General features: G+C 41.9%; 2 protein-coding genes across 3 annotated transcripts; both read left to right on the top strand.

The window, feature by feature from the left end:
- Positions 1–716: 716 nt before the first annotated feature.
- On the top strand, positions 717–8,703 carry atxn7l3b (ataxin 7 like 3b). Of its 2 annotated transcripts, none has more exons than XM_066665093.1 (8): positions 717–944; positions 2,306–2,411; positions 3,242–3,374; positions 3,599–3,770; positions 5,332–5,429; positions 5,589–5,611; positions 5,950–5,995; positions 7,403–8,701. In XM_066665093.1, the coding sequence occupies exons 2-8, from the start codon at positions 2,361–2,363 to the stop codon at positions 7,420–7,422; spliced, it is 543 nt and encodes a 180-aa protein (XP_066521190.1). In that variant the 5' UTR covers positions 717–944; positions 2,306–2,360; the 3' UTR covers positions 7,423–8,701. The 2 variants fall into 2 exon arrangements, with proteins under 2 accessions (XP_066521190.1, XP_066521191.1); XM_066665094.1 differs by having other exon boundaries at positions 726–875; positions 7,403–8,703.
- Positions 8,704–10,505: 1,802 nt separating this feature from the next.
- Positions 10,506–23,290, top strand: smarcd2 (SWI/SNF related, matrix associated, actin dependent regulator of chromatin, subfamily d, member 2). The gene is made up of 13 exons (XM_066663869.1): positions 10,506–10,707; positions 11,781–11,968; positions 13,115–13,157; positions 13,246–13,368; positions 14,686–14,805; positions 16,791–16,886; positions 18,303–18,404; positions 18,697–18,858; positions 20,017–20,114; positions 20,669–20,804; positions 21,035–21,157; positions 21,435–21,536; positions 22,585–23,290. Exons 1-13 carry the CDS (start codon positions 10,552–10,554, stop codon positions 22,636–22,638), a joined length of 1,503 nt encoding a protein of 500 aa, XP_066519966.1. The 5' UTR covers positions 10,506–10,551; the 3' UTR covers positions 22,639–23,290.
- Positions 23,291–24,421: the final 1,131 nt, after the last annotated feature.

The raw sequence follows: 24,421 nt of genomic DNA, 5'->3' as shown, positions 1-24,421 counted from the left end.
TGGATAAGCGCTTACAGATAATGAGTAAATGAATGAATTAATGAATTATATGTCACTTTCCAACTGCATGGACTCTATTCAGCTCTATGTATATTTTAAATTTCTATTAGATAAATTTGGCTTCCTGAAATCGGGTTTTTGTTTAGACGCTGTTCTCTCATGGTTCCAAGGGAGCAGAGTAGGGACTAAACCGTGGCGTGTAAACCTTGCAGAGCGCTAATTGCCCAGAGAGAGTCGTCACTCGACACCACGCAACGCAGACGTCCAGCACAAATTTCCCATCTGTAAAATCTCCAGCTGCAGCAGAGATCACGTTTGTTTTTATCCGACTCACAACAGCAGCTTGTAAAAGTACGCCGTGGTCTTTTGAAGAAGTTCAAACGCTCCTTGGATCGGTGGCCGACGAAAGAAACCAGCGAGAGCTGGACGCTGCAACAAGGAAGGAACAAACTCTACTAATCTGTCTGAACTGATGACGGAGCTGTGTTCAATCCCGAACAACAACAACACGTCAATACACGATTAGTTAACAAGGCTTAACTTTGCCACCACTGTCCCCATTAGAGGGTTTTGTGACTTATTTTGCCTAGTGAAACAGCAAAACGTCGACTGACGTAACGTGGTTACCATGCAGGTGTTTACACTCTATGGTAGCGACTATAGCGACAGGCCCTTTAACGCTCTTCCGCACGGCCCCTTTAATCCCCGAATCTGTGATCAGCGCTGTGCGCTCTCGCAGATCGATTAGTGAGGTCTGAGCCCTATGGCGCACAGTGAAGGGCTCGGAGCTAACGATTCGCCCTCTGTTTTTATACATTTCTCCTTCGTTTAGGGTCAAAGTGACCGAAGAGGCCGTATGTGCGCGGGTTTGGGAGGTAAGGCGCTGTGAGGAACAGATGATGGTGGCGGGAGTGAAGACGTCCGTCTCGGCCATTGTGCTGGAGGTAAAATCCGAGAGAGGAGCAGGACACAAAGCTCAGACCCTCCGAGTGTTACTCGACTCTGAGAGAAAGCCTTATTCATGCACTCACTCAGTGAACATAACCAGGTTATACCGGGTCTTATAAAGTCGGTATTCGTGTCCGGAGACCTTAAACCAGTTCTCTTTAACCAGCTGAGCGCAAGTGTGAACCGTTTAGACAACATTATCTCGATTTCCCCCTCTCGGTTCTTCGACTGTGATTTTTATTGTGGTCATTTCCTCATCTTTAAGCTCCAGGGCTTTAGATTTTCCGGAGAATACATAAAATCCCAAAGTTAAAGAACCCATCTAGTGAAAACAAGTGTTTAATCTGTATCATGAGGTAAATAATTCAATGGAATGGCTAAGCTGCGTCTCAAACGGGCAGATTCAGACAGCCACGGTTTCTGACGTCACAAGCGTAAAGAACTAATCTCTTCAAATTAACGTTACAGGGCAGGGCTTTTGAGCTACAAACAAGTGGCAGAGGAAAGTGACGACAGAGGCAGGGACGAACTGTATATTCGTAGATATTTGCATAATTAATGAAGGTGTAAAATTTGTTTTCTAAAAATTTTGGTTTCTAAAATTGGGAATAGCTTCTAAATATGGCATTCTGATGAACAGAGATGTTTTTTTTTTGTCTGTCTGGCACATTACATTACATTTAATAATATGATAAAAATAAGTCATATTGCAATAAATATAGCTTTTTTTTTTGTGCTTATATGGGGCTTTTTTTGGTGTTTTTTTTTTTTTTTTTTTTGAGCACATCTTTATGTATGACGACATGATATTTGCTTAGATATCACCCAACCTCCTAAAGTGTGATATGGCAAATATCTCCTTTCTCTGTGCATGATATGTTTCACAATATTCCAAAACCAACAGAGAACCTGTTGTTTAAAATAAAATAAAAAAAAACCTCTGGGTACAATGATCATTATACAGCATTTTACATAACGTGCTTCATAAAACAAATGTCCACAGTTATAATCTGATCACAGTAATGCTTAAATATCCCCATATTGCTCATCTCTACTGCCAGTTCACAAGCTTCTAAGTGTTAGATTGCAGCCACTGCAGTACACACACGTTAGGACTGAACTGAGATGGATGTTGTGCCTAATCCATTATATACCAGAGTTTTCAACAGAATGGTCATTTTGTTGTGTTGTGGATTGACATTATGCATCATCTGTGGTAATTACAGCGTGCACTTTGCATATATAACATCGTGTAAGAACAGCTCAGGGCCTTAGCATCTGAGTGGGGAGAATAATGCTGTGTCATGCTGTGTGTGTGTGTGTGTGTGCGCGCGTCTGTCCATTTTGTTCTCCATAGCCTCTGCACTACGGCATGTAGAGACGGCAGCGCCTTCCCCTTCTTCTTTTTGCAAATGAAAATGGAGGAGATGGCCCTGTCCGGCATGGACAACAGTAAGATGGAGGTGGGTTTTTGTCCTTGTACGTGTGTATCCGTGCAATGTTCCATGCTGTGTGTTTCTGGGCCTGAGGCTGAGGAACATTATTAAATTGTGTTGAACTGCACTTGAGAGCACATGCAGTGGACAGTTAAACAGTCTGAGATGTCGGACGTTTGGCGCGTTCACTGATCGACCAGTATCAAGACAACTGCATAAAATTAAATCACCTGAGATTCACTTGGATAGATTAGTACTCTGACGACAGAGCAGACTAGGATTCAGTTCCCAGTTCGGGCAGGAATACAGGGCTCAAGGGTCTTTGAGCAAGACTCCTAACACTTCATATACCTCCCTCTAACAGGAATGATAGTGTAAGCAACAGTGGATACAAAGGTCTCCCAAATACTGGACCAGTATGTGAAGAGAGTCTAAATTGTACATCTGATTAAGAGTCCTACAATTACACCTCACCATGCTCTATACCAGCACCTCTTTATGAGAACATCTGACGGACTGTCCGCTCTACAGCCACCTTAGCCATGCCCCCATGGGTTGTTTCCAAGCAAACAGAACCTTAGGGTCTGTTGAAATGGGGTTTTGATCAACAGGATACATGCTTTATACACTACACACAGTGTCTAACTAGTTGTCGGTGCAGTTTTTAGCCAATCAGGATTAAGCTCTGCGGTCAACAAGCCTGAGAGGGTGCAGCACCTGATGCTGAAACCACAGCCGCCTCGCTCCCACCAAATTACCAGTCTGTCATCGTCATGGATGAGCGGCGATGCTAGTCTGACAAACCAAATGTCAGGCATGTGTGTTTGTGGTGACCAGTGAAATGGTGTGTGTTCCAGGGCATCGCTCAGGAGATCCTGGCTGACTTAGTGGAGGACGCATGCTTGGGGCTGTGCTTCGAGGTGCACAGGGCTGTCAAGCAGGGCTACTTCTTCTTGGACGACACTGACCAGGAGAGCACCAAGGATTTTGGTAAAGACAACATCATCTTTGAAGTGCATTTGTAGGTTATTGTGGTAAATATATTGATTAGAGCTGGGTACAAAAAAAAAAAAGTACAAAAAAAAAATAGGTATAGATTCCATGCTGTGGGTTTTTCATGGTCTCATTTGTGGCATTTACTTACGTGTGCCGCAAAATCTTATCCTGGACTCTCCATATTTATTTATGTATTTATTTATTTTAAACCCACGTAGAAATTGTGGACCAGCCTGGAGTGGACATCTTTGGTCAGGTGTACAACCAGTGGAAGAACAAAGAATGCGTGTGTCCCAACTGCAGCCGGAGCATAGCAGCCTCACGCTTCGCCCCTCACCTGGAGAAGTGCCTGGGCATGGGCCGCAACAGCAGCCGAATCGCCAACCGCAGGTACCTTTACTGTCCTTCCCACAGGTATATTCAGAACAAATCTGACACCTTTCTGGAGGGGGTTTACTAGGGCAGCACAATATGGATACAAAGCTATTACTGTGAGTCTCTCACTGGGTGTGCATCAGTAACAGGCGCATATTTTTGTCCTTATTTTTTGGTGTGAAAATCAAAGCATGAATCAAAAACTTTGCAAATTGTCAATTGCTACTGTGCAAAATAAGAACTAGATTGAAAATGGAATAGCTACTTAAACCAGAACAGCATTTAAGGCTGAAATTTTACAGAATTTAACATAAACACATTCTTAAATTCTTGTGTTCGTTTGAGGATATTTGTTGTTGATGTCTCTTTTCCAAGTAATCTGTTATAAATCTATGTTTATGGTACTTTTTCCACTTCATGAAACCTACTCGGCTCTGCTTGGCTCCATTTCCACTGGCCAAATCTGGTCCCTGGAACCAGGTACTTTTTTTTTAGTTCCTGCTCACTTTCTATTCCAACCTTGCAGAGTAGGTGCATAACCCTGCGGAGCGCTGATTGGCTAGAGAGACATGTCAATCACCACGAAATGCAGAGCTCCAGCACAAACTCACTTCTTGGAAAATCTCTTAAGTTACGGCAGCTCTCACATTTGCTTTTATCTGACTAAAAACAGCAGCTCGAAACGTTACCTTGAGGTGTTTTGAAGAGTTTCAAACACTTCTTTGGTTCGGTGGCTGACGAAAATCTCCAGTGAAAGCCAACCGTGCAACAAGGAAAACCGATCTGTGAGAACTGGGGCACAGAGCCGTATTCAGTCCAAAAAACAAAAGCAACACATGGATACACAAAGAGTGAACAGTGCCTACATTTTGTTGTTGGCTCACTTTTACGGGGGAGCTGAGTGAGTGGAAAAGCGAACAGCTGAAAGCAAGCCGAGCAGGGCCATGTTGAGTCGAGCCAATCCCATGTAGTGGAGAAGCACTATGAGTGTTCGGTCAAAGTCACGTGCCACGACAACACCGTGTCCTTGGGGCACGACCCAAAAAGAAAGTTATTGTATAAAAGATCTTTCACATGAAGATGTCACACAGGTGTTTTGAAGTCAGGAACAAAATACATGCCTGTTTCTTTTCACACAAATGTTTACACATTTGGCTGAATTTTACTGAATGTCGACTGGTGGGTGTTGTAATCCAGTTTTGAAAATGCACAGGGGGTGGGGCTTGGCTGAAAGTTGCTGTTATTAAAGTGAAAGTTGCTGTTATTAACTGATTAACTTAATTTGGATTTGTTGTGACAGTAGATGTGGCTGCTTGACACAGTTACCGCACTTAATCATGTGTAATAGCCACCACAATGGATTTTTGCTGCTTAGGAAATAGTGAGAAGACGTTTTATGATCATTTTTAGTGAACTGTGTTTTAAATTATGAATTTTATTTTATTTCTTTTCAGAATTTTATTCTAAAATATGGAAAATAGTCAAAATGAAGGAAAACTATGAGATAAGGTGTACCCAGAGTTTTTTTTTACCATTACAATATTCAGCGCTTCCTCCTCTTCTCCCCACTTCTCAGAATAGCCAGTGGCAACAACACAAACAAATCCGAGAGTGACCAAGAGGACAATGATGATGTTAATGATAATGACTGGTCCTATGGGGCAGAGAAGAAAGGTGGGTGCTCAGTTCTTACAGGTTTATGAGATTAAAGGGTGTGTTAAGATGAGGAAACAACAACATAATCCTCAGAAATGTTTTATTATGTGTGAGTAAGGAAATAAATCATGCCAGTAATGTGCATCTTTTGACACCGGTTCTTGTTTTGTTTTGTAGCCAAGAAGAGAAAAGCAGATAAGGTATGTTCATAGTCTTCACATTATTATAAGCTAAGATGAAATAACAGAACGACGTATTGATGCCAAAAGAAATTGTGGTACATCATTATCTGGCACAGCTTACGTCCTGGGCCCATGCTTCCCAAAAAACATCTTAGTGTTAAGATCATCTTAACAATGAGAGTGAGAGAGTTCAATGTGATGCTCACTCTACCACTTAGGAATCCTTTTTTTTTTTTTTTTTTTTTTTATAGATACTTTTGGGAAATCCAGCCCTGATTGGTTCTATTGTTTCTTTCCTTCTGTGATGTTTTTAGCAAGGATATATTACAACTCTCCCCACATTCTTTTCTCCACAGAATTCAAATTCTCCGAGAAGATCCAAATCATTAAAACATAAAAACGGTGAGTATTTGCACTGGAAAATATTTTTAGAATAATGGCAGGAGATGTAACGCGAAGATAATTAATATGACTTTTTAATGTGCATAATATACAAAGTCTATTTATTACTTTTGCATTAACTTGTTGTCACAGTCCATGTACAGGGTGAGTCAAAAAGTTACAGGTCACATATTTATCTGAATATCGCAGCAAGTAATGGGTGAGGGGCCTATCTTTTAGGGTATATCTGGAACATGGCCGCCATCTTGGAGCAAAGTTTTTCCAGTGCGAAGGTGGTCATGTAGCATATCAAAGAAATAAAAAGGTGTCCTGCGAAATTGGATTCACCCTGTAAAGTGTCACTATCAAGTGTACAAATAAGTTTTAACGGGTTTGTGTGTAACATATAATTGTAAATTTAAATCAAATCCTGGTCTTCTGTAATTTTATGGTAAATGTTTTAAAATGTATTAAAAATGACAATTGTTACTATCCAAATAACAATAACTAAAAATGAAGTATTATTATGCTATGTGCACAATAACTAACATCAAAATCCCCATATTTAAATTGTCTAAAACAAACCTTGCACCTACTTTAGGATGCAACATTATCCCTAAGAACAGAACAAATCGAAGCACGTGCTTTTACGGCGCTTTTTCCTGGTGGAACTCCAGTTCGTAACGAATGAAGTGACCAATACATTTTTCTTGCTTTCCGTTTACTTAATTACTTAATTTTTAGGTTATATTTTGTTGACTAAAACAACTATTGTCGTTTTTATACTGCACAGCTGTTACCATGAAAGAAAATGTTTGAATTATCAATTGCAATTAAACATTACACAGAAACACTTTAAAACATATTTGTATTTTTTTATTACACTGTCTAAATGTTTGCACACACCCCTTTATTATTAGTGAATGCATCTAGGTTAAGGTGCTCCCACTGAGACCGCAGACATTCAGTTGTGTACACATTGTTTTTATAATCTCAGCAGAAACAAATGGCACAAAATTGGACCTTTGGAAGCAGCTGCCCATGAGCATAACATGCATCTCCAAAATAGTAATTTTATAGAAGGAAAAGAACCCTCCATCCTCTGGAGTGCTGGAACACCATTCAGCATTTTTACGATGAGTTGGAGTGCCAGACCAAGTTTTACATGGCTGAAAGCAATCAAATCAGCACAGAAATTGTCCAAAGTGTAGTCCAGAGCCTTCCAAGAAGAGCAGAGGCTGTTACTGCAGCAAAATGGGACAGAGCCCCTGTAAACACTCTTCATTGTAGAAACCTCTGACTGTATACTTTGTGATATCAAAGTAATGGCTGAAGCAGCTTGAATGCGTTGATGTGTGATGGATTGATTTAAGAGCATGAGGTTCCCTCTGTATATAACATCTCAAACAATATGCATTTCCCATGTAGGAGTGAGGATGACTCACTGACAAAGCGCCGCGTTCACCCTTCAGCTGTGCTGGGCTCCAAGCGGTGCGGAGAGAACCAGGAGAGTCTGTGTGTGTTGCTAAGAGACGACTCGTTTCCACAGTAACGACATCAGCGACGTGGGAGCCCTTCAGTCACTACCCACAATGCCATTTGGCTCACCTTGAGAAGCGGATGCACGACTCAATCTCTGGGACCGGCGCAAGTGGCATCGATTAGCTTCATCGCTCAGTTTACACAAGTGTTCTCTCTTTGATTTATTATTCTTCCCATTAATTTCTCTGGAATATTTTGCACAATGAATGGATGTCGTGTTGGTCATCTTATCTTGACAACGTAGCTTGATTAGTTCAGAAGATGGGGGATACACTCAGGACAGAAGTGGGCAGGGCCATTGTTTACGATGGAAGGCAGGACTCCTCCTTTCACCAAGACTGAGCAATGTTTTAGTTTATTCGCTCTCATTCTGAAATTCATTCAGATTTTTTGTTGTTGTTCCAAACAGTGGGCGAGAGAAGAAGCCCTAAAGGTCAGGACTGAAAACTCAATCAGTATGCTGCTTTTCACCTTTCCAGTTTGTTGTATCGGGTGCTTTTTACATTTTTTTTTTCCAAAAAAAATCCAAAAATCTGGTGCATCTTTTTTTCTCATTGGTCCTCAAGGCCAAAAAATACTGAACTACACGTCACACCTTGACTGACCAATCCGTTCATAAAACTGTCACAGGAAAATAGAATATACATTTCCGGGGCTGTGTATTGACACTTGAATTTGCCACTGACAGAAAGTCATATGTATTCCTCTGAGGAGAACGAATCAAGGCTTGCGTTACTCCTTTTACCGTTTAGCATTTTGGGTCTTGTCTCTGTGTATTAGATGTTTACAGTGTAAGGAATTGTGTGTCTTCACTGTGTTGTAACTGTACATATATTTGACTAGGTGAACAATGCTGCTATCCTGGACATGTCACATGTGTAATAAACGATCAGAACCATGAACATGACAAACAGTGAGTATATCTCCATGTAGATGATGTGCAAATGGAGAATGTAACACTTCTGTTGATGCATGGTTTCGGGTGGAGGACCTCTGTTTTTGTGTGGCTATGGTCACCATGCCCCCAGCCAACCGTAGGCTAAGGCCTAGAGCCTGGGTTGAGACTAAAGTGGAACCAAGTTCTCTGGTGTAATGCAACTTCTTTGGGATTACTTGGGGTGGTGTTTATGATCCAGGATTCATCGTCCAGTGTCAGATGACCTCACTATTCCTGTTGCCCTCACTAATAATCCTCACAGCAATGTCCCAATGTCTAAAGTAAAGTCTTCCCAGAAGGGTACATCTTGTTCCTGCAGCATAGGGTTGGAAAATGTCCTCATTGTCCAGAAAATGAGCCACACTTGCAGAGTTAAAATTTCGTCATGACAAATTACATCAGAAACCGAATGTTTCAAATCACACTAGTTTATTCTTATGAATAAAATGTCCATGTTTCTTAATAGGGACGTCAGGAATTCATAAATTATATCACTTCTCTGCTACCAATGATGGATTTGAAATGGATCCTTCATTGCACTCTTTCAATGGAACTACATATCACAAATTAATGAGCTGACCCTCCTACCCCAACACAGCTGAGCCTGATACACTTCTACACCACTGTATTAGTGTCACTACAGTGCCGCCAGGGTTTCAAATCCCAAATAAAATCTGGTATGCATTTGTATTCAGTGTAAGGGGCAGAAACAGATGGGCTACAGTTGTCTAGCAGAGTTTCTTTCCCTTCTTGGTTCACAGTCACTCTTCAGTGCCATGTGTGTGTTTGAGAGAGGTCTTTACATTAGTGAAAGTCTTTAATGTTATTGTGACCCACTGCTCGATATAAACTGGGGATTTTGTTTGTGTGTCGAACACAAAGAAGGAAAAGCAGGGTCAGGAACTGTTGCTGAATGCAGAAGTAGCAACAATAGATTCCACCACCAAACAGGAACCACACCAGTGTTTGCTGTTATTGGATTCTGCCCTGGGTCTTCTGCCAATGCTGGAGTTTTAAAGGCAACATTACACAACAAAAAAGGGTCCATACAAAGAAAAACTAATGTACAGTGTGAGTCAAAAGTCCGACCTGCCACTTGCCTCACGTTACAACCCAAAATGGCTGAGCCTGATACACATCCACTAACGCAACAAACACTGTCATGCCCAACATTGTTAGTGTCACTACTCTGCAGTCAGAGGTTCAAAAGGCCGACAATATCTGGTCAGTGTCAAACTCCTGCTCTGGAGCAAAAATATCTTGTTGTAGTGTGCTTTTACTTTGTCTCTCAAATAACATATCTGAGGACTTCTGATACAGTAAACAGAAGGTTGTTGGTTATAAACATGCTCTTTAAAATAAAAGAGAATGGATGTTGTAGATGTGCATGGTGGGGGGGGGGGGTCTGGCAACCAAGCCGGGTATTGCCTTTATTTAGGGTAGTACAGAGGCGTCAGGAGGCGGGACCGGAGCGAGAGAAGGGATAAATGTCAAATGGCTCCCTACTTCCTTAGTAGTGCACTATGAAGTCCATGACATATAATGACTTTATAAATACAAACTTATATGCTAATAAAATCCTTTATGTTCAGCCTTAAGCTCTACAACACTCCAGCTAAAATTTACTGCACTATTTAAGGGCAGAAGCCCTAGTTTTATGACCTACACTGTACATTATAAGCAAGGCTGCTCAAGGTGTGTTTGTTTTGGCCCCGACTGGAACGGATCATAGCCCTAAAAACTTATGTATACTATCTAGTAATAACAAGTTAGTACTTATCTATTATAGTTACTATGTAATAAGATGTAATTCACAAAACCAGCATAGTGCATGTACTTAAAATTATGGACAGACTTAAAAGAAATGTATTTGTAATGCTGCCTACATTATTTACCTTTCTACTTTTACTTTATTTACTTTTCCCCCAAATCAGCCCCCCGTCCCCCGTATAAGACTAAATGTTGGGGCACTTCTGATATATAAAAAGTGTAAGATAGAGCGAAGTGGAGGGAGTGGAGAGAGAGAGAGAGAGAGAGCGAGCGAGAGCGAGAGAAAGAAAAAGACGGAAGGGGAGAGAGCGAAAACAGTGCGGGCAGCATGTCCTCCAGAGCGGGCTTCCTCTCGAGCAGCCCTGCGGGCTCTGGCAGTTTGAACCCCGGAACTCCGGGCCCCACGGGCGGCATGAGAATGGCAGGGATGCTCCCAAGTGCAGGGGGCTACCGGGGTCTCCCCAACAGCGCGGCACCGTACCCGGTAAGACATAGCGACAGTACCATGCTCTTCAGAAACTATATTAAAAACGTTATAGCTCCGACAGTGCCGCTCATTACCCTGCGGTCCTATAAGAACTTCACTTCAAGTTCGTTAAATTAGTTACCTATTCTTGTCCAGGCTTTGTCGGCGCGGCTAACCGAGTAATGAAATTTGGCTTTTTATTTGGTCCACCTTAAAATAGTGAGCGCCAGAATAGAACTTTCTCAGCATTTAAGGTGGACCTGACTTATTGAAATAAAAAACAAGACTTCGGGCTCGTGACAGGGACAGTAACTAGTTTTAACCGAAAAATAACCGTCAAACCCGTGGTTACGGCTAACGTACCCTGTTCACGAAAATACAAGACGCCTGCTTCAGCCACAGAGAGACTTAATTACATAATAACTCTTAAACATGTCCGTACTGACACTAAAATGCTATTTTCGACGAGAACGTGACCATTTTGATGTTTCTTTAAGACGAGCACTGCCCTAACTTCCGCGTACAAAGTGAAAGTGCATGACTTACGTAAATGTATTATGCCAGTTTTACACCTAAATTAATACATTTATCGATAGTAATACAAGTAAACCTTCAGTTTGTGACTGAAAATTGCAGTTTTTAGGCAAAACCGTCGCTGAACCGAGATGTGCTGTTGCATCACATCAAGTAAACAATCAACAAGTCAGTGGCTGAACTCCACATGCTGAACCTTAGCTAGATCTGGGCGATGTGAGGATGTGGTATCGGTATCGAGAGAAAGAGGCATATTTTGATATTGTGACACACAGTATGATTAAATCAGTATGATTTGTCAAAATGTGCAAATTACCAGCAATTTAAAATTCAAGCTGAATTGAAAGTAGAGCTTGTTCATCTTTTTTTATTTTTTAATGTCAGTTGTTGTACAGAAGACACTTCATTAATTACAAAAAAAAGACATATATAAAAAAACTATTGCTTCTTTATAATCTTTACTCAAAGGATATTTTCTTCCTGTAAAAGAGACTATATATAGGTCTATATATATTTAGGTTCCCTAAAATAATATACATATTATTGTATGTGTGCAGCGTCCTAGCATGCCACCCAGTCGAAATATGGTCATGGGTGGGATGGGACCGATAGGTTCCCCGATGCCTGGACCCTCGTATGGAGGTGGCATGCCTGTGCGACCCGGCATGCCACAGACACAGCTGGACCCAACCCGAAAGAGACTTCTCCAGCAGCAGGCAGGGGGGATGTTGGGACCCCGCAGAGGGTGAGTGCAACCCAGAGTACAGGTTGGGGTTAGAACTCACTGGTCTTGGGGGTTATGGGAGAGTCTGAAAATCTTGTAGTTGATTGGACATGAACACCACCACCGTGTTGTAACTACTGTGAGTGTCTCATCAGCTATAGGACCACTATGGTCATATGGCCTCTGGGAAACGTTATGGGAACACATTGGTCACTGGTATTGTTTACTCACACTGACATGATAGTGCATGGGCCAGTTTCTTGGAAGCATTTGTTGATGCACAGTTCATGTTAGACATCCTTGAGACCTTCTGAAACTGACCAGTGAGGAATGGTGTAGAGAGAAACTGATAAATTGTTTCTGACACATGTAAAGCAGCAGCAGATTGGGTTTCAGAAGTAAACAGCTGTGGGTTCAGACAGATTGCTTTTTCACAGGGTTTGATCTTTTACCATGTGCTAATTAACAGTGGCTTGTCCTTCTGCGCTGAAAGGCCTTTTTGTCCCTTTACTAAGAGATGCCATTTGTTTTCTCTATGAAGGGAGGAGCGAAGGCTATGGTGTGATACAAAGAAAGCTTACTGCTAAAAATGTCTCATGATCCTAAACCAGGGGAATAAGCTGAAAGGGAGAAGCGTCATCAAAGCTAAATTACAGTCTAGGAGCAAGCTGTTTCTTGTAGTGGTTATTGCCCTCTTGTTTTTGATGAATTAGTTTGTTGTGCTTTTTGCCCAAGAGTGTACTGAAGAGATTTTGCTTTTACTGGATTCTATTCATAGTTTGACTATGGGGGACAAACAATCAAAAATTAATGAGTACAGTATGTGGAGCACATGAAAAATGTATTTAACACATTCAACTGTCGACTTTTCAGTACTAAATTGTCCTCCAGACTCAGTAACTTCTATGTAACTATTCATTAACTACTAGATAATTGCTTTGTCAGTTATGTGGGAATAACAGGTATATAATTGTGAACCCATAGAGAACTGCCCACTTCCCCGGGCATGTGTGCTCACTGCCCCCTAGTGTTCACTAGTGTGTGTAAATGTGTGTTTCACTGCACAGATTGGGTTAAATTCAGAGAACAGATTCCTTTGTGTGCAAGCACAGTGGCCAATAAAATGATTCTAAATATAATTGTAATATTTTTCTTAAATTTTCTTAGAGTTAAAAGACGCAAGATGGCCGACAAAGTCCTTCCACAGAGAGTAAGTTTGTAAATCACCTTGATCTATTTGTTTCATTACTTGTTGTTTTGTTTTGCATAACAAATTTTGTCATAACTCTGTCGTGCAGATTCGAGACCTGGTTCCAGAATCTCAGGCATACATGGACCTCCTGGCCTTCGAGAGGAAGCTGGACCAGACCATTGCACGCAAACGCATGGAGATCCAGGAAGCGATCAAGAAGCCCATTACGGTAAAGTTCCTTTTACACATGGAACACAGCAATGCCACTCAAAATCCAGGTCTGAACCTAAATGCAATCTTTTTCAGAGCAAACACAAAACCGTTGAGCGGGATAGAAAAAAAATCCACGCGATGTGTCTAAATTTCTTTGACATCACTGACATCACTCAGCAGTTTGTGTATTTGTGATTAGATTGACTATGATTTTATTCAGCGCTCAGGTTTCACTGTGATAGGATTCCAATTAATTATCTTTGCAGTTTCTCAAAATATACATTGTATATTTTTCTTTTTCAAAGTATACACTTTTAATTTGACTGGAGAAACCTTTTACACTGGGGTGGAATATGGACAATAGAAGTACAACAATTTGTCAAAAGTAGCTTTTGAAATCCTCTTTTGGACTCAAATGAAAGAATAATTTATTGAATATTGATATATCTGATTATAAAGTTACAAAAAACGTGCAAAACAGTCATCATCTTCATTTTGTTGCATCACAGAACATGGCTAATTTTTTTCCTCCCATTATAAGAGAATCTAATGAGGATGGGTTTACCCATAAACAAATCCTGATTGATCGAAATAGGAGGTCACTTAATGCAGCACTAATGTATTCATACTCAACTGCATTAGACATGCTAAGAGGCTGTGGGACCCCATCTAGATAATTAACGGAAATGCATTTCAGCGAAAACTCTTCTTGCAAGCTTGAAGTCCCTCGTGTTGCCTTTAAAAGGAGCGTGCACTTCTTTTTTGCATTGTAAGTGCTGTTTTCAGAATGGATGTTGAAGCCCTTTATGTGATTTACCTTTACACCAGGGCTGATGAATATTTCACTCGCTCTACAAGACTGTTGATGATAGTTACCGTAAACAACATACAAGTGCTCTACACTGGACAATGCGACGGCAGCCAGTTTACCCCAGAATGCTGAACACACATCAGCGATAAGATGGAGAGCAGATGAGAGCGTGATTGAGCCAAATAAATGTATTGTTGTCTACTAATTTTACTAACTGTACAAATAGACAAAAGTGCATTGTTATCAGGATGTTCTTCTGTTATTTTCCAGCAGTGCACTAGATGAATGTTAATGTTGTTTAGGACGTTCAGGAAATCATATATCGCACTCACCGTTGATGCCATGTGGTTGTCAGGCCATTAAAACCATTTTCTGGTGAATAAATTATGGGGAAAATGGGATTTAATTAACTTTTAATTATGTAAACACCAAAACTTCCTCATCAGCAGCTTTTTGTTTGGACTGTACACAAAGGGTATTACAGTGTGTGGAATGACCGGTTTGAATCTTTGTCCCCTCCAGCAAAAGCGTAAGCTGAGGATCTACATCTCCAACACCTGCACTCCTGGCAAGCCAGAGGGGGAGGAGGCTGAGAAAGTGGCTTCATGGGAACTTAGAGTGGAGGGCAAACTGCTGGATGACGTGAGTATTGTAGTAGTGGTTGTGTAGAGATTGCATACCCTTGGTCAAATGAAATGTTTAGTTGCTTTTCTATCAGCAGATTATTATAGAAATTGACCTTTAATATTTGTACTTTTGGGGTTTTTGTGTTATTATTATTATTATTATTCTTTTATTATGTTGTAAATTTTATAATTTATTTTACAAAACGGTTGATCGAATGTTCAGAGGATGTTTTTACCAATATCAGTTTAAAAAAATATCAACTAAACATGTCATTCAGTCATTTGGCACGGTGGCACTGCAGGTAGTGTCTCTGCCAAAACACCCTTGGGGGTGTTGTGGGTTTGATCCTCGCCTCGGTTCACTGTTTGTGAGGAGTTATAGATATACCACCTGCGTCGTGAACATAACTGTTCACATACTTGCCTATGTGCTACACTTGTAACTGGAGTCTTCCCCTAGAGGGCAGACCAGAGAAAGATGCAGGTAGTTGCAGATTTAGCTCTGACACAGCTTTTCGGCTACTATGATGCTGTTGATTGCCTGCAGCGCCCCCTACTGTTTATGCATGTACTGCACCTTGCGTGTACATAGCGTTTGTTTTCTGAGGTCGTGCACAAGTGATGCATCAAACGGACGCAGGATACCCGAGGCGGCCATGATGTGTACGCAGACACATAGTTAACAGCAAGTATATCTCTACCCTTAGTGTTAGGGCTGGGGTAGGCTTCTAAGTGTATTGTCCCTGTGTCTGATTATGTCCAGCGTTCTCCCACAGTCCAAACACACACAATTGTAGGTGGATTGGTTTTGTGAAATTGTCTACATGAGTGAATGTGTTCTTGCCTTGCGCTGGCCCCTCTGCGAATGAAGATCATTAAGCCAGGAAGGCCCTAACTTTTGTATAAGCTGGAAAAAGTAGCAGCAGTAGAAGAATTAGTCCTTGTTGATGCTGTTGGAAAAAAAGGTGACACTTCTGACAGACTGTAATACACTGTAGGAAGTGTAGGGGGCGATATGGCTTCTATTGTTTTATCGCACAGAGCAACAGAATCCCTGGAATGAGGGTGAAAATGTGATAAGGAAGTGTAGAAGAGACCTCTTAAGACATAATGGGATCATTCGCTGATTAGTAATAGTCTGAATAATTGTTAGTTGCAGCTGTGCACCACGTCCAGCCGTCACGGCCCAACATCTGTTATGTGGGGAGGCTGTACAGGGTTTCAGATACAGTACCGCAAGTCAAACAACAGCTCCCGTCTCTGTGGAAGCGACCGTCTTCACTCTCACTCCCACAGCCCTGTGCGCCGAGTGTCCAGCAGAACTGTTTCGTGACTGTTGAATTTCAGGGTCTGTGGGAACAGGGGTCACTTTTGGTTTCTTTGGCTGCTGAATCCTCCACTTGTGTCTGAGGCTCATGTCCTTGCTGAACTCCCTCCGAACAGATGTGCTTTCAGCCTTTTCCCATGATTCCCCTCCAAGCAGTGGCGTAATTTTCAGAGGGGTCTAGAAGGGGGGCTAAAAGAAGGAATTGAAACAGTGAAAATATGTACGCTTTAAGACACAGCAAAGTCTGGAGAAGAGCAGGGGAGAGAGAGAGAGAGAGAGAGAGAGAGAGAGAGAGAGAGAGAGAGAGATTAAGCTGCAGCCTCATATAAAAAAAGGAACTATAGTTTCTTTTTTCTCTCCCCCACGCTCTCTCTCTATCATGCCTCAGTGGTTAAAATGTGCGTGGGCTGTGAGGAGTGGTGTAGGGAAAAGACAGAGCGAGAGAGGATTGCGCAAGTGTTTGGGGAGGGGGGGCTGTTCATTTTGGAGTGAGAGAGAAGAGGGTGTGTGTTTGTGTGTGAGTGTGTATGTGTTTTATGTCTGTGCAATCCCAAATGCACAAATGTGGTCAGGCCTAAACAATGCAGCTTCAATCAACAGCATAGGAACTAAGAACATAACAATTAACATCCCTCTCTCTATCTCTCTCTCTCTGTCTTTTTCTCTCTCATTAGCCTGGAAAACAGAAGAGAAAGTTTTCGTCCTTCTTCAAAAGCTTGGTCATCGAACTGGATAAGGAGCTGTATGGTCCAGATAATCATTTGGTAGAGGTAAAGAATACTGACCTCCTCAGAGTGAGACCCTGCGAAGTGTCAGTCAGATTGATTCTGACCAGCCATAGTTCAGCAGTGCTCTTTTACAAACATATTCAGTTGTCTGTGACACTGTGTGAGCAACAGCATGAAAAGACACACATGTTGGAGAGGAGGCACACACTTGCCATCACACTCCCAGATGGAGTGTTGCTATGAAATGGGGGAAATTTGTTCCACGGTCCAGATTCAAATGAGCCGCATGGAAACATGTACCGTACCGTCGCGCTCCAATTAAAAACCTGTATCTCCTTTTTTGAGGATTTCTAGTTTTCTACATCATTTGAACACAGCAGGTGTCCTTCACACTTTGCAAAAATGTTCTGACGAATGGACCAATAGAAATGCTCAAAAGTGGCTTGCAATACAGTTTTTTTTACATTGCTTTCCAATGAAAGCTAAGAAGGTTTTTAAACCTCTTAAAAAGAGGGAACTTTAAAGGAGGGCAGGTAGGTGGGTTCAAGCTCCGGGTGACTGTCTGTGAGGAGTGTGGTGTGTTCTCCCTGTGTCTGCGTGGGTTTCCTCTGTGACTGTCTGTGAGGAGTTGGTGTGTTCTCCCTGTGTCTGTGTGGGTTTCCTCCGGGTGACTGTCTGTGAGGAGTTGGTGTGTTCTCCTTGTGTCTGTGTGGGTTTCCTCCGGGTGACTGTCTGTGAGGAGTGTGGTGTGTTCTCCCTGTGTCTGCGTGGGTTTCCTCCGGGTGACTGTCTGTGAGGAGTGTGGTGTGTTCTCCCTGTGTCTGTGTGGGTTTCCTCCGGGTGCTCTGGTTTTCCTCCCACAGTCCAAAAACACACGTTGGTAGGTGGATTGGTGACTCACAAGTGTCCATAGGTGTGAATGTGTGAGTGTGTGTTGCCCTGTGAAGGACCGGCACCCCCTCCAGGAACACTGTGTAATATTTTTTAAACTACGTAATATTAATTCAAACCGGAGCACACCCACAAGGACGACACACCAAACTCCTCACAGATATTAATCGAGAGCAGGGCTTGAACCCACAACCTCTAGGTCTCTGGAGTTGTGTTACTGTTACAGTGACACTACCTGCTGCGCCACTGTGCCCCCCCTCTTCAGTACAGTACTGTAACAATGATTTACACTAGGGTGAGCCCCTGGAGCAACACATTCAAATCCTATCTAGTGTCCCTTTAAGAAGGTCCTCAGATATGTAAACCAAATAAACAGCATTGGCTTTGTTTGTGTTGGCTAAGAAATAATCTGTCGAGGCTGTTTATGGGCTGGGGTTGTGTAACTGTAGGGTGTGACTGTTTGTGGGATGGGATTGTGTGGTTGTTTTTCGTGCGGGGGATTGTTTGTGCCATCTGACTGTTCTGTGGGATGCATTTGTTTGTGTGCAATGGTGTGTTTGCCTTTAGTGGCACAGGATGCCCACCACTCAGGAGACAGATGGGTTTCAGGTGAAGCGTCCTGGAGACGTCAGCGTGAAATGCACCCTGCTCCTCATGCTGGACCACCAGGTAACACACACACACATACATAGTCTGTTTCTGCTTCCCTGTCTCTCCTGGGATCCTGGGTGTGTTAGGGAGCATGTGAAACCGCCCACAGGTGGGAGTGTGTGAGTGACTGAGTGAATGTGTAATGCTCTGTGAAGGCCTGGCGCCCTGTCCAGTGTATGGCAGTGATTACAGGTGGGCTTTGGACCCCTAGCGACCCTGATCAGGACGTAGAGGTCACAGAAGATGAATGAATGAGTAACTGAACAAACTGATCTCTCTCTCTCTCTCCCTCTCTCTCTCCTTCTCCCAGCCACCTCAGTATAAGTTGGAACCTCGGCTGGCCCGGCTCCTGGGGATCCACACACAGACCAGAGCGAGCATAATGCAAGCCCTCTGGCTCTACATCAAGAACAACAAGCTCCAGGACTGTCACGAGAAAGAATACATCAACTGCAACCGCTATTTCAGACAGGTACAGCCTAGAGCTCTTGCACCTGGATTAACTGCTAGCTGTACCCCCCTCATCAGTGCTCTTAAAGACATTCTCCCTAACCCAAATGTACTCGACCAGCCAAGACATGTTTGGTGTCTGAAGTTTGCTTTGTTAGTTTCCTAGTAGAACTATGATGTAATTGTAATAAATAATGCAAGTATATAGCCAACTAATTAGCTTCGTGTTTATAGTTCTATTAGTGACAACACTGTTAATGTATTACAAATGTGTTTTATACCTTTACCTGTAACCCTTATCCTCAACCCTGGAATTTGTCTGTACCTTTGGCAGGTCGACCTTTTTTGATGTATGACGCTAATTGCAGATATACGTCTTGAATAATTTTTAACTAAGTTAGACTCGTAGATGTAGTACACAACCAAATAAGCCTGTCACACATCAGACGAATCATGTCTGATGATGTGCTACATTTTAACACATGGGAACATTTGATAATTAGTTTTTCCTGCTTCAGCCAATCCGTTCTCTGGTCGTATGTGTCATTCTGAAAAGATGCAGGCTTAAATAATCTGCAGCTGATTCCAAGGTCACAATTCATTATGACTCAGAATGTGAGTTTAAGGGGACGTGTTATGAAAGAAATCATTTGCTCTGTGCAAGTGCACATTAATTTGGGTATCTGGAGCCTTCCAGCCCACACACTTTGAAATGAAACAACCCAGTCAGTTTTCTGTGGGCTGCCTAATTCCAGCAAAACAGACAGAAATAAGAGCACTGAGTGAAAACGAGAATGGAGAAGAAAGAGAACTGAGCGAAAATGGCTGAAAACCAGAGCTGCTTCTCCTCACTCCTCATTGCTATGTGCTCGGGGTTGGGCTAAACCGCGAGCAGCTCATTATCATTTAAAGGAACAGGCGCTGAAAGCAGGCGCTCTGAACAGGGCTGTTTAGACAGGGGGAGAATGCTGCTGTGGGGTTTGATCCTTGTAGTGTTTTGACCCAATCAGGTCACAGACGTTTAAGGCCGCAGAACTGTATTCACTTGTGAAAGAGGGGTGGAATGTGTCCCTTTATCATTTACATGTTTTGAGAGAAGCTTGGGTACAGTTGTCCATATTTGAAAACAAATTTTGGGTGTGTTGGTCATTCATTATTTTTGTTCTGACCGCGGTTGTAGATTTTTGCCTGCCCAAGAATGAGGTTCTCTGAGATTCCCATGAAGCTGGCTGGACTCCTGCAGCACCCTGACCCCATCGTCATCAACCACATCATCAGGTATGTGTCTGCTGGTGTCTTTGAGTTGAGGGTGGATGAGCTTATAGGAATTCAGTCATTACAGCCATACTTTGAATGATAGTGGGGATAAAAAAACAACAAAATCCAAAACTTTTCTATCCCTCCAGGATCAGTCACTGAAATTTGCTCTCTCAGAAACAGGTTTTTAAGCTCAACATGTGTGTCGGTGTGCAATGTCAGGCTTTGCTAAGCTGAACTGCACAGCGCCGAAAACCCTTCACTCAACCCACACTCACAGATATGAGGCTCACGCAGCCAGACAGTGCACTCCCACCCCACGGTTATACCATATACCATGTTAATATTTTGAGACTGTTTGACGGTAATGAAAAATGTGGATACCACCCATTCCTAGGTGGAAGTCTAAGACCACAAAAGTAAGTGCCGCAAAGCAGAGAGCAGTATGTGGAAGAACATTTAAAACGAATACATGTGTTACCACATGACTACAGAAAAAATTGTAGTCCCTGTAAATTAGCTAAACTTTGAGGATTTGATTTCATGGCACTGGTTGTGTCTCTTTACTGTGGCAGTGTTGACCCCAACGAACAGAAAAAGACCGCCTGCTTTGATATCGACGTTGAGGTGGACGACCCACTGAAGAGCCAGATGACCAGTTTCCTTTCCTCTACCACCAACCAGCAGGAAATTGCTGCCCTGGAAATGAAGGTGTGTAGGGCTTATAAGAAATTGTGTTTGCCTACACGTATAATCTCAAAACCCTTTGATATATACAGTAGAGGGTAGCTAGGGTTTTAATCCAAAATGTGATGCTTTGGGATGAATATAACTTGAACCAAAGTATTAATACAGAGTTTTTGTGTGAAGTCAGCGTGCAGCTCATCTGAGTTTGTCTTTTTTATAACGCATAAGTTCATATGTAATCTGTCTCTCATCAGATCCATGAGACCATCGAGTCCATAAACCAGCTGAAGACCCAGAGAGACTTCATGCTGAGCTTCAGCAACAACCCCCAGGATTTCATCCAGGACTGGCTCAAGTCTCAAAGCAGAGACCTCAAGGTACCTCCCTGGATGCTTGTCAGAAGGATAGGGGGCTGAAATATGTGCCTCGAATGGCTTACATGTGCCTCCAAGAAAGTTAACAGGCGAGAAGACCATTGCTGGATTCCATTAAAAACTCATTCAGGCTGGTGACGGCTCCAATCACATCACATGGGGCAAGAAGCGTTACAGGACGCTTGTATGAAAGAGAGAGGGAGAGAAAGCGAGGGAGGAGGACTTGGCGCATTTGCTCTGCTTGACCCTTATGTGCCTGTTTTGTGTTTGTTTGACTCAGTTGATGACGGACACTGCCGGGAACCCTGAGGAGGAGAGGAGGAGCGAGTTCTACCAGGCTCCCTGGGTCCAGGAGGCTGTGGGCCGTTACATTTTCTCCAAGGTATGTGTTGGAAATGTTTCCTAATGTAGTTTGGAAACTAGACTGCACTGATCATTAGTCTTAACTTGACAACACAAAAAAGGTCGGATGTTTTTAAGTCAGTTGGCAAGTTTTAACTGAACAGAAACTGTTCTTTTAAAGTGTTCCTTTAAAGGGGACATAGTATACACTTCTTCCACAACTTACCATGGTGCTGGGGCTTTAAATAAATATTTTGGTCAGAATACCAAACTGTTCAAACAGCCCTGATCAGAACAACATTTTCAAAGCCTGTTACTTGAAATGAGAACGAGCCACACACAGCTCATCCCCAAGCAAGCAGCAGCATCAAGCGAGGCACACAGAAGCCCTTGATTTCAGGTCCGTTCGTCTCATTTTTGCTCTCTAGTTGTGTCTCTTTCACAAGATTTAACCCCACCTTTTCTCTCTCACATAAATGTGGGTCCAGTGCTGTGATTGGAGGGACTCCACGAGGTGGGGGACGAGAGGGTGGGATAATTCTAAAGTCTACCACAAAAAAATCAGCCCACAGAAAAAGCTTGTTTCAGTTTGTGAGTTGGTGAGTTGGTAGGCTCCAGATTCCCAGATTAATGTGAACATGCACTGAACACATTTTTTTTTAGAATATTGTCTACTTTCCAAAGAAATGTTTTTTGTTTTAATTTTTTCACTAGAGTCACAAGGCTCACAAGTAATGGATGCTAAGTAATAACTCACCAATGAGCATCATGCACAACCATCTAAATGATAACTTCTAAATGTGGTTTCTGACAATGTGTGACATATTGTGAATAAAATGGACAAAATCAGAAACAAAATGCAGCCACTCTGCTATTTCCGTTTTTGCCATGTGACGTCAGACAGTTTTGAGCCGTTTGCACGGTGTTAACTGGTGGGATTATGGGTAAAATTCATCTTGATTTTTTACAGCAAACATTAAGGATTTAATAGGAGTTTACAACTTAATAAAATTAAAATGTTGGTTTCACTTTACTAAGTTGGTATAATTAATGTCTTTACACTCACTCTTGGTTTTTGTGGCCCACAGGTCCAGCAGAGAAGGCAGGAGCTGGAGCAGGTACTGGGCATTCGCCTCACCTAAGCCTCAGTGGCTGTGGATAAGGAATTTCAGTGTGCTCATCTAGGACTGGCATTTGCCCACCACTACCTACCCAATAGGATAAGATGGTGGGGGTAGGCACTAATCCCTAGATGACAGCTGTAAAATTCAACAATCCAGATTCAGACCTCTCCTCTGAAAGGAGATCGCCCGTAACAATCTCGACTTCAAATGCTGTGACAAAACAGCTCGACTGGAATGTCTTTTCTTTATTTCATACATATCTTAGTCTTTAGTGTAATGTGCAGCTGATCAACATTACATCCATTACATGCTCTTAATTTTACGTGGTATATTTTTGGACGGTGTTTTGCTTTTGCTTTTTTTTTGTCATTTTTTTTGAAAGAGCTAGCAGCTCTGCAAAGCCATAACTGCCAAAGTCTTTTACAGTTATTTTTTGTTTGTTTATTTTTTGCCTGTAAAATTCACTTGTAAGACTTAGACTAAAGTAGTTTAAGGGGTTTAATGCAGAATGTAAACTTTGACATAGTAGTAGGAATCCATCTCAGTCAGATTCTCAGGAAGATGATGCTGATCTGCGTTTAAGAGCCATGGTCCTCCTCCCATGCCTGGCGGAGACGCCGGCTGTTTTGCTTCATTTGATTCAAGCCCCCCCCCCCCCCCCCCCACCCCACCCCCCATTTCTTTCTCCTACAAGTGTTTACAGTCTGTTTTGTGTTGTTAGGGTGTTTTACTGTGACTGTGCCAGACATAGCTGTGAGCGAACGGAGAACTTGTGTGTACGAGTGGGTAGGATTATAAGCCATTTAAATGTTGTTTTATTATTGAAGCTGACATGCTATAAACTTAAAGAATTCTGATTCTCTTGAAGGAATAGTGTAGCAAAACATCAGATTTGCAGCATTGTAATGTGGCAAGACATGTTTGGTGTCTGGGGTTCGGCTTTGTAGCTACACAGCCATTGTAGTTACATAAAGAGAATTAATACCTCACCAATAAGCACTGTTCAAACTCAACCCAGTTCCATTTTATTTTCACAAGGTCAGTATGGTGAGCGTCTTGACCCATCACTTTTCTAGCTGAGAGTTCCTATGTGTGTTCTAATGCATCTAAATATTACAGGTGTCCAATGAAATACAATATTTTACATAGAACTTAGCCCAGTCCTTAACCATGTTATTAACAATATTATTAATTGAAAGGCAGATCACAGTCAGAATTGCAGAGCTGTATTAGAGTATGTATTACTTGAAATGGATACTAAAAATACTAACTTCAGGCACCAAATTTGTCTTGGCTGATTGACAACGCTTTGGGTAAATTTGTAAATGTGAGTTTTTGCTGTTTTTAACTAGCATCTGAACTATGGTTTGAGTTTGGAAGTTTAAGCCATTTTACAGGTAAAATAATCCTGTTTCTATATTTTGTTCAACTTTACTTTATACATTCCACAAACAACCAGCCGTCCTTTTAGTCAATGATTGTTAGATATTGGCTAATCAATTGTAATTGATTGGGTTTTTTTTTTTGTAGTTTGTGTGTATGTTTTTTTAAATGAGGTGCACTAAGACATTAATAAAATGTTTTGCAAGTACTTTTAAATCCCAACCTGTGAGACTATTATATGTATTGTTTTGGTATTTGTTCAACAAAGTATTGAGAAAAATGCCATTGTCGAGTTGAATTTTAATGTGTTCTTGTTCTTTTCTAATTGGTTGTGTGGGATTAAGCATTTTTGTAAGAAGATAAAAAGCATGTGTTTTTTTTTTGGTTTTGTTTTTTATAGCAATCAAATGCTTACTTT

Source organism: Hoplias malabaricus, chromosome 3 (genome assembly GCF_029633855.1).
Source record: "Hoplias malabaricus isolate fHopMal1 chromosome 3, fHopMal1.hap1, whole genome shotgun sequence".
In the NCBI taxonomy this organism is placed as follows: Eukaryota; Metazoa; Chordata; class Actinopteri; order Characiformes; family Erythrinidae; genus Hoplias; species Hoplias malabaricus.
This window is presented reverse-complemented; position numbering and strand designations above follow the sequence as displayed.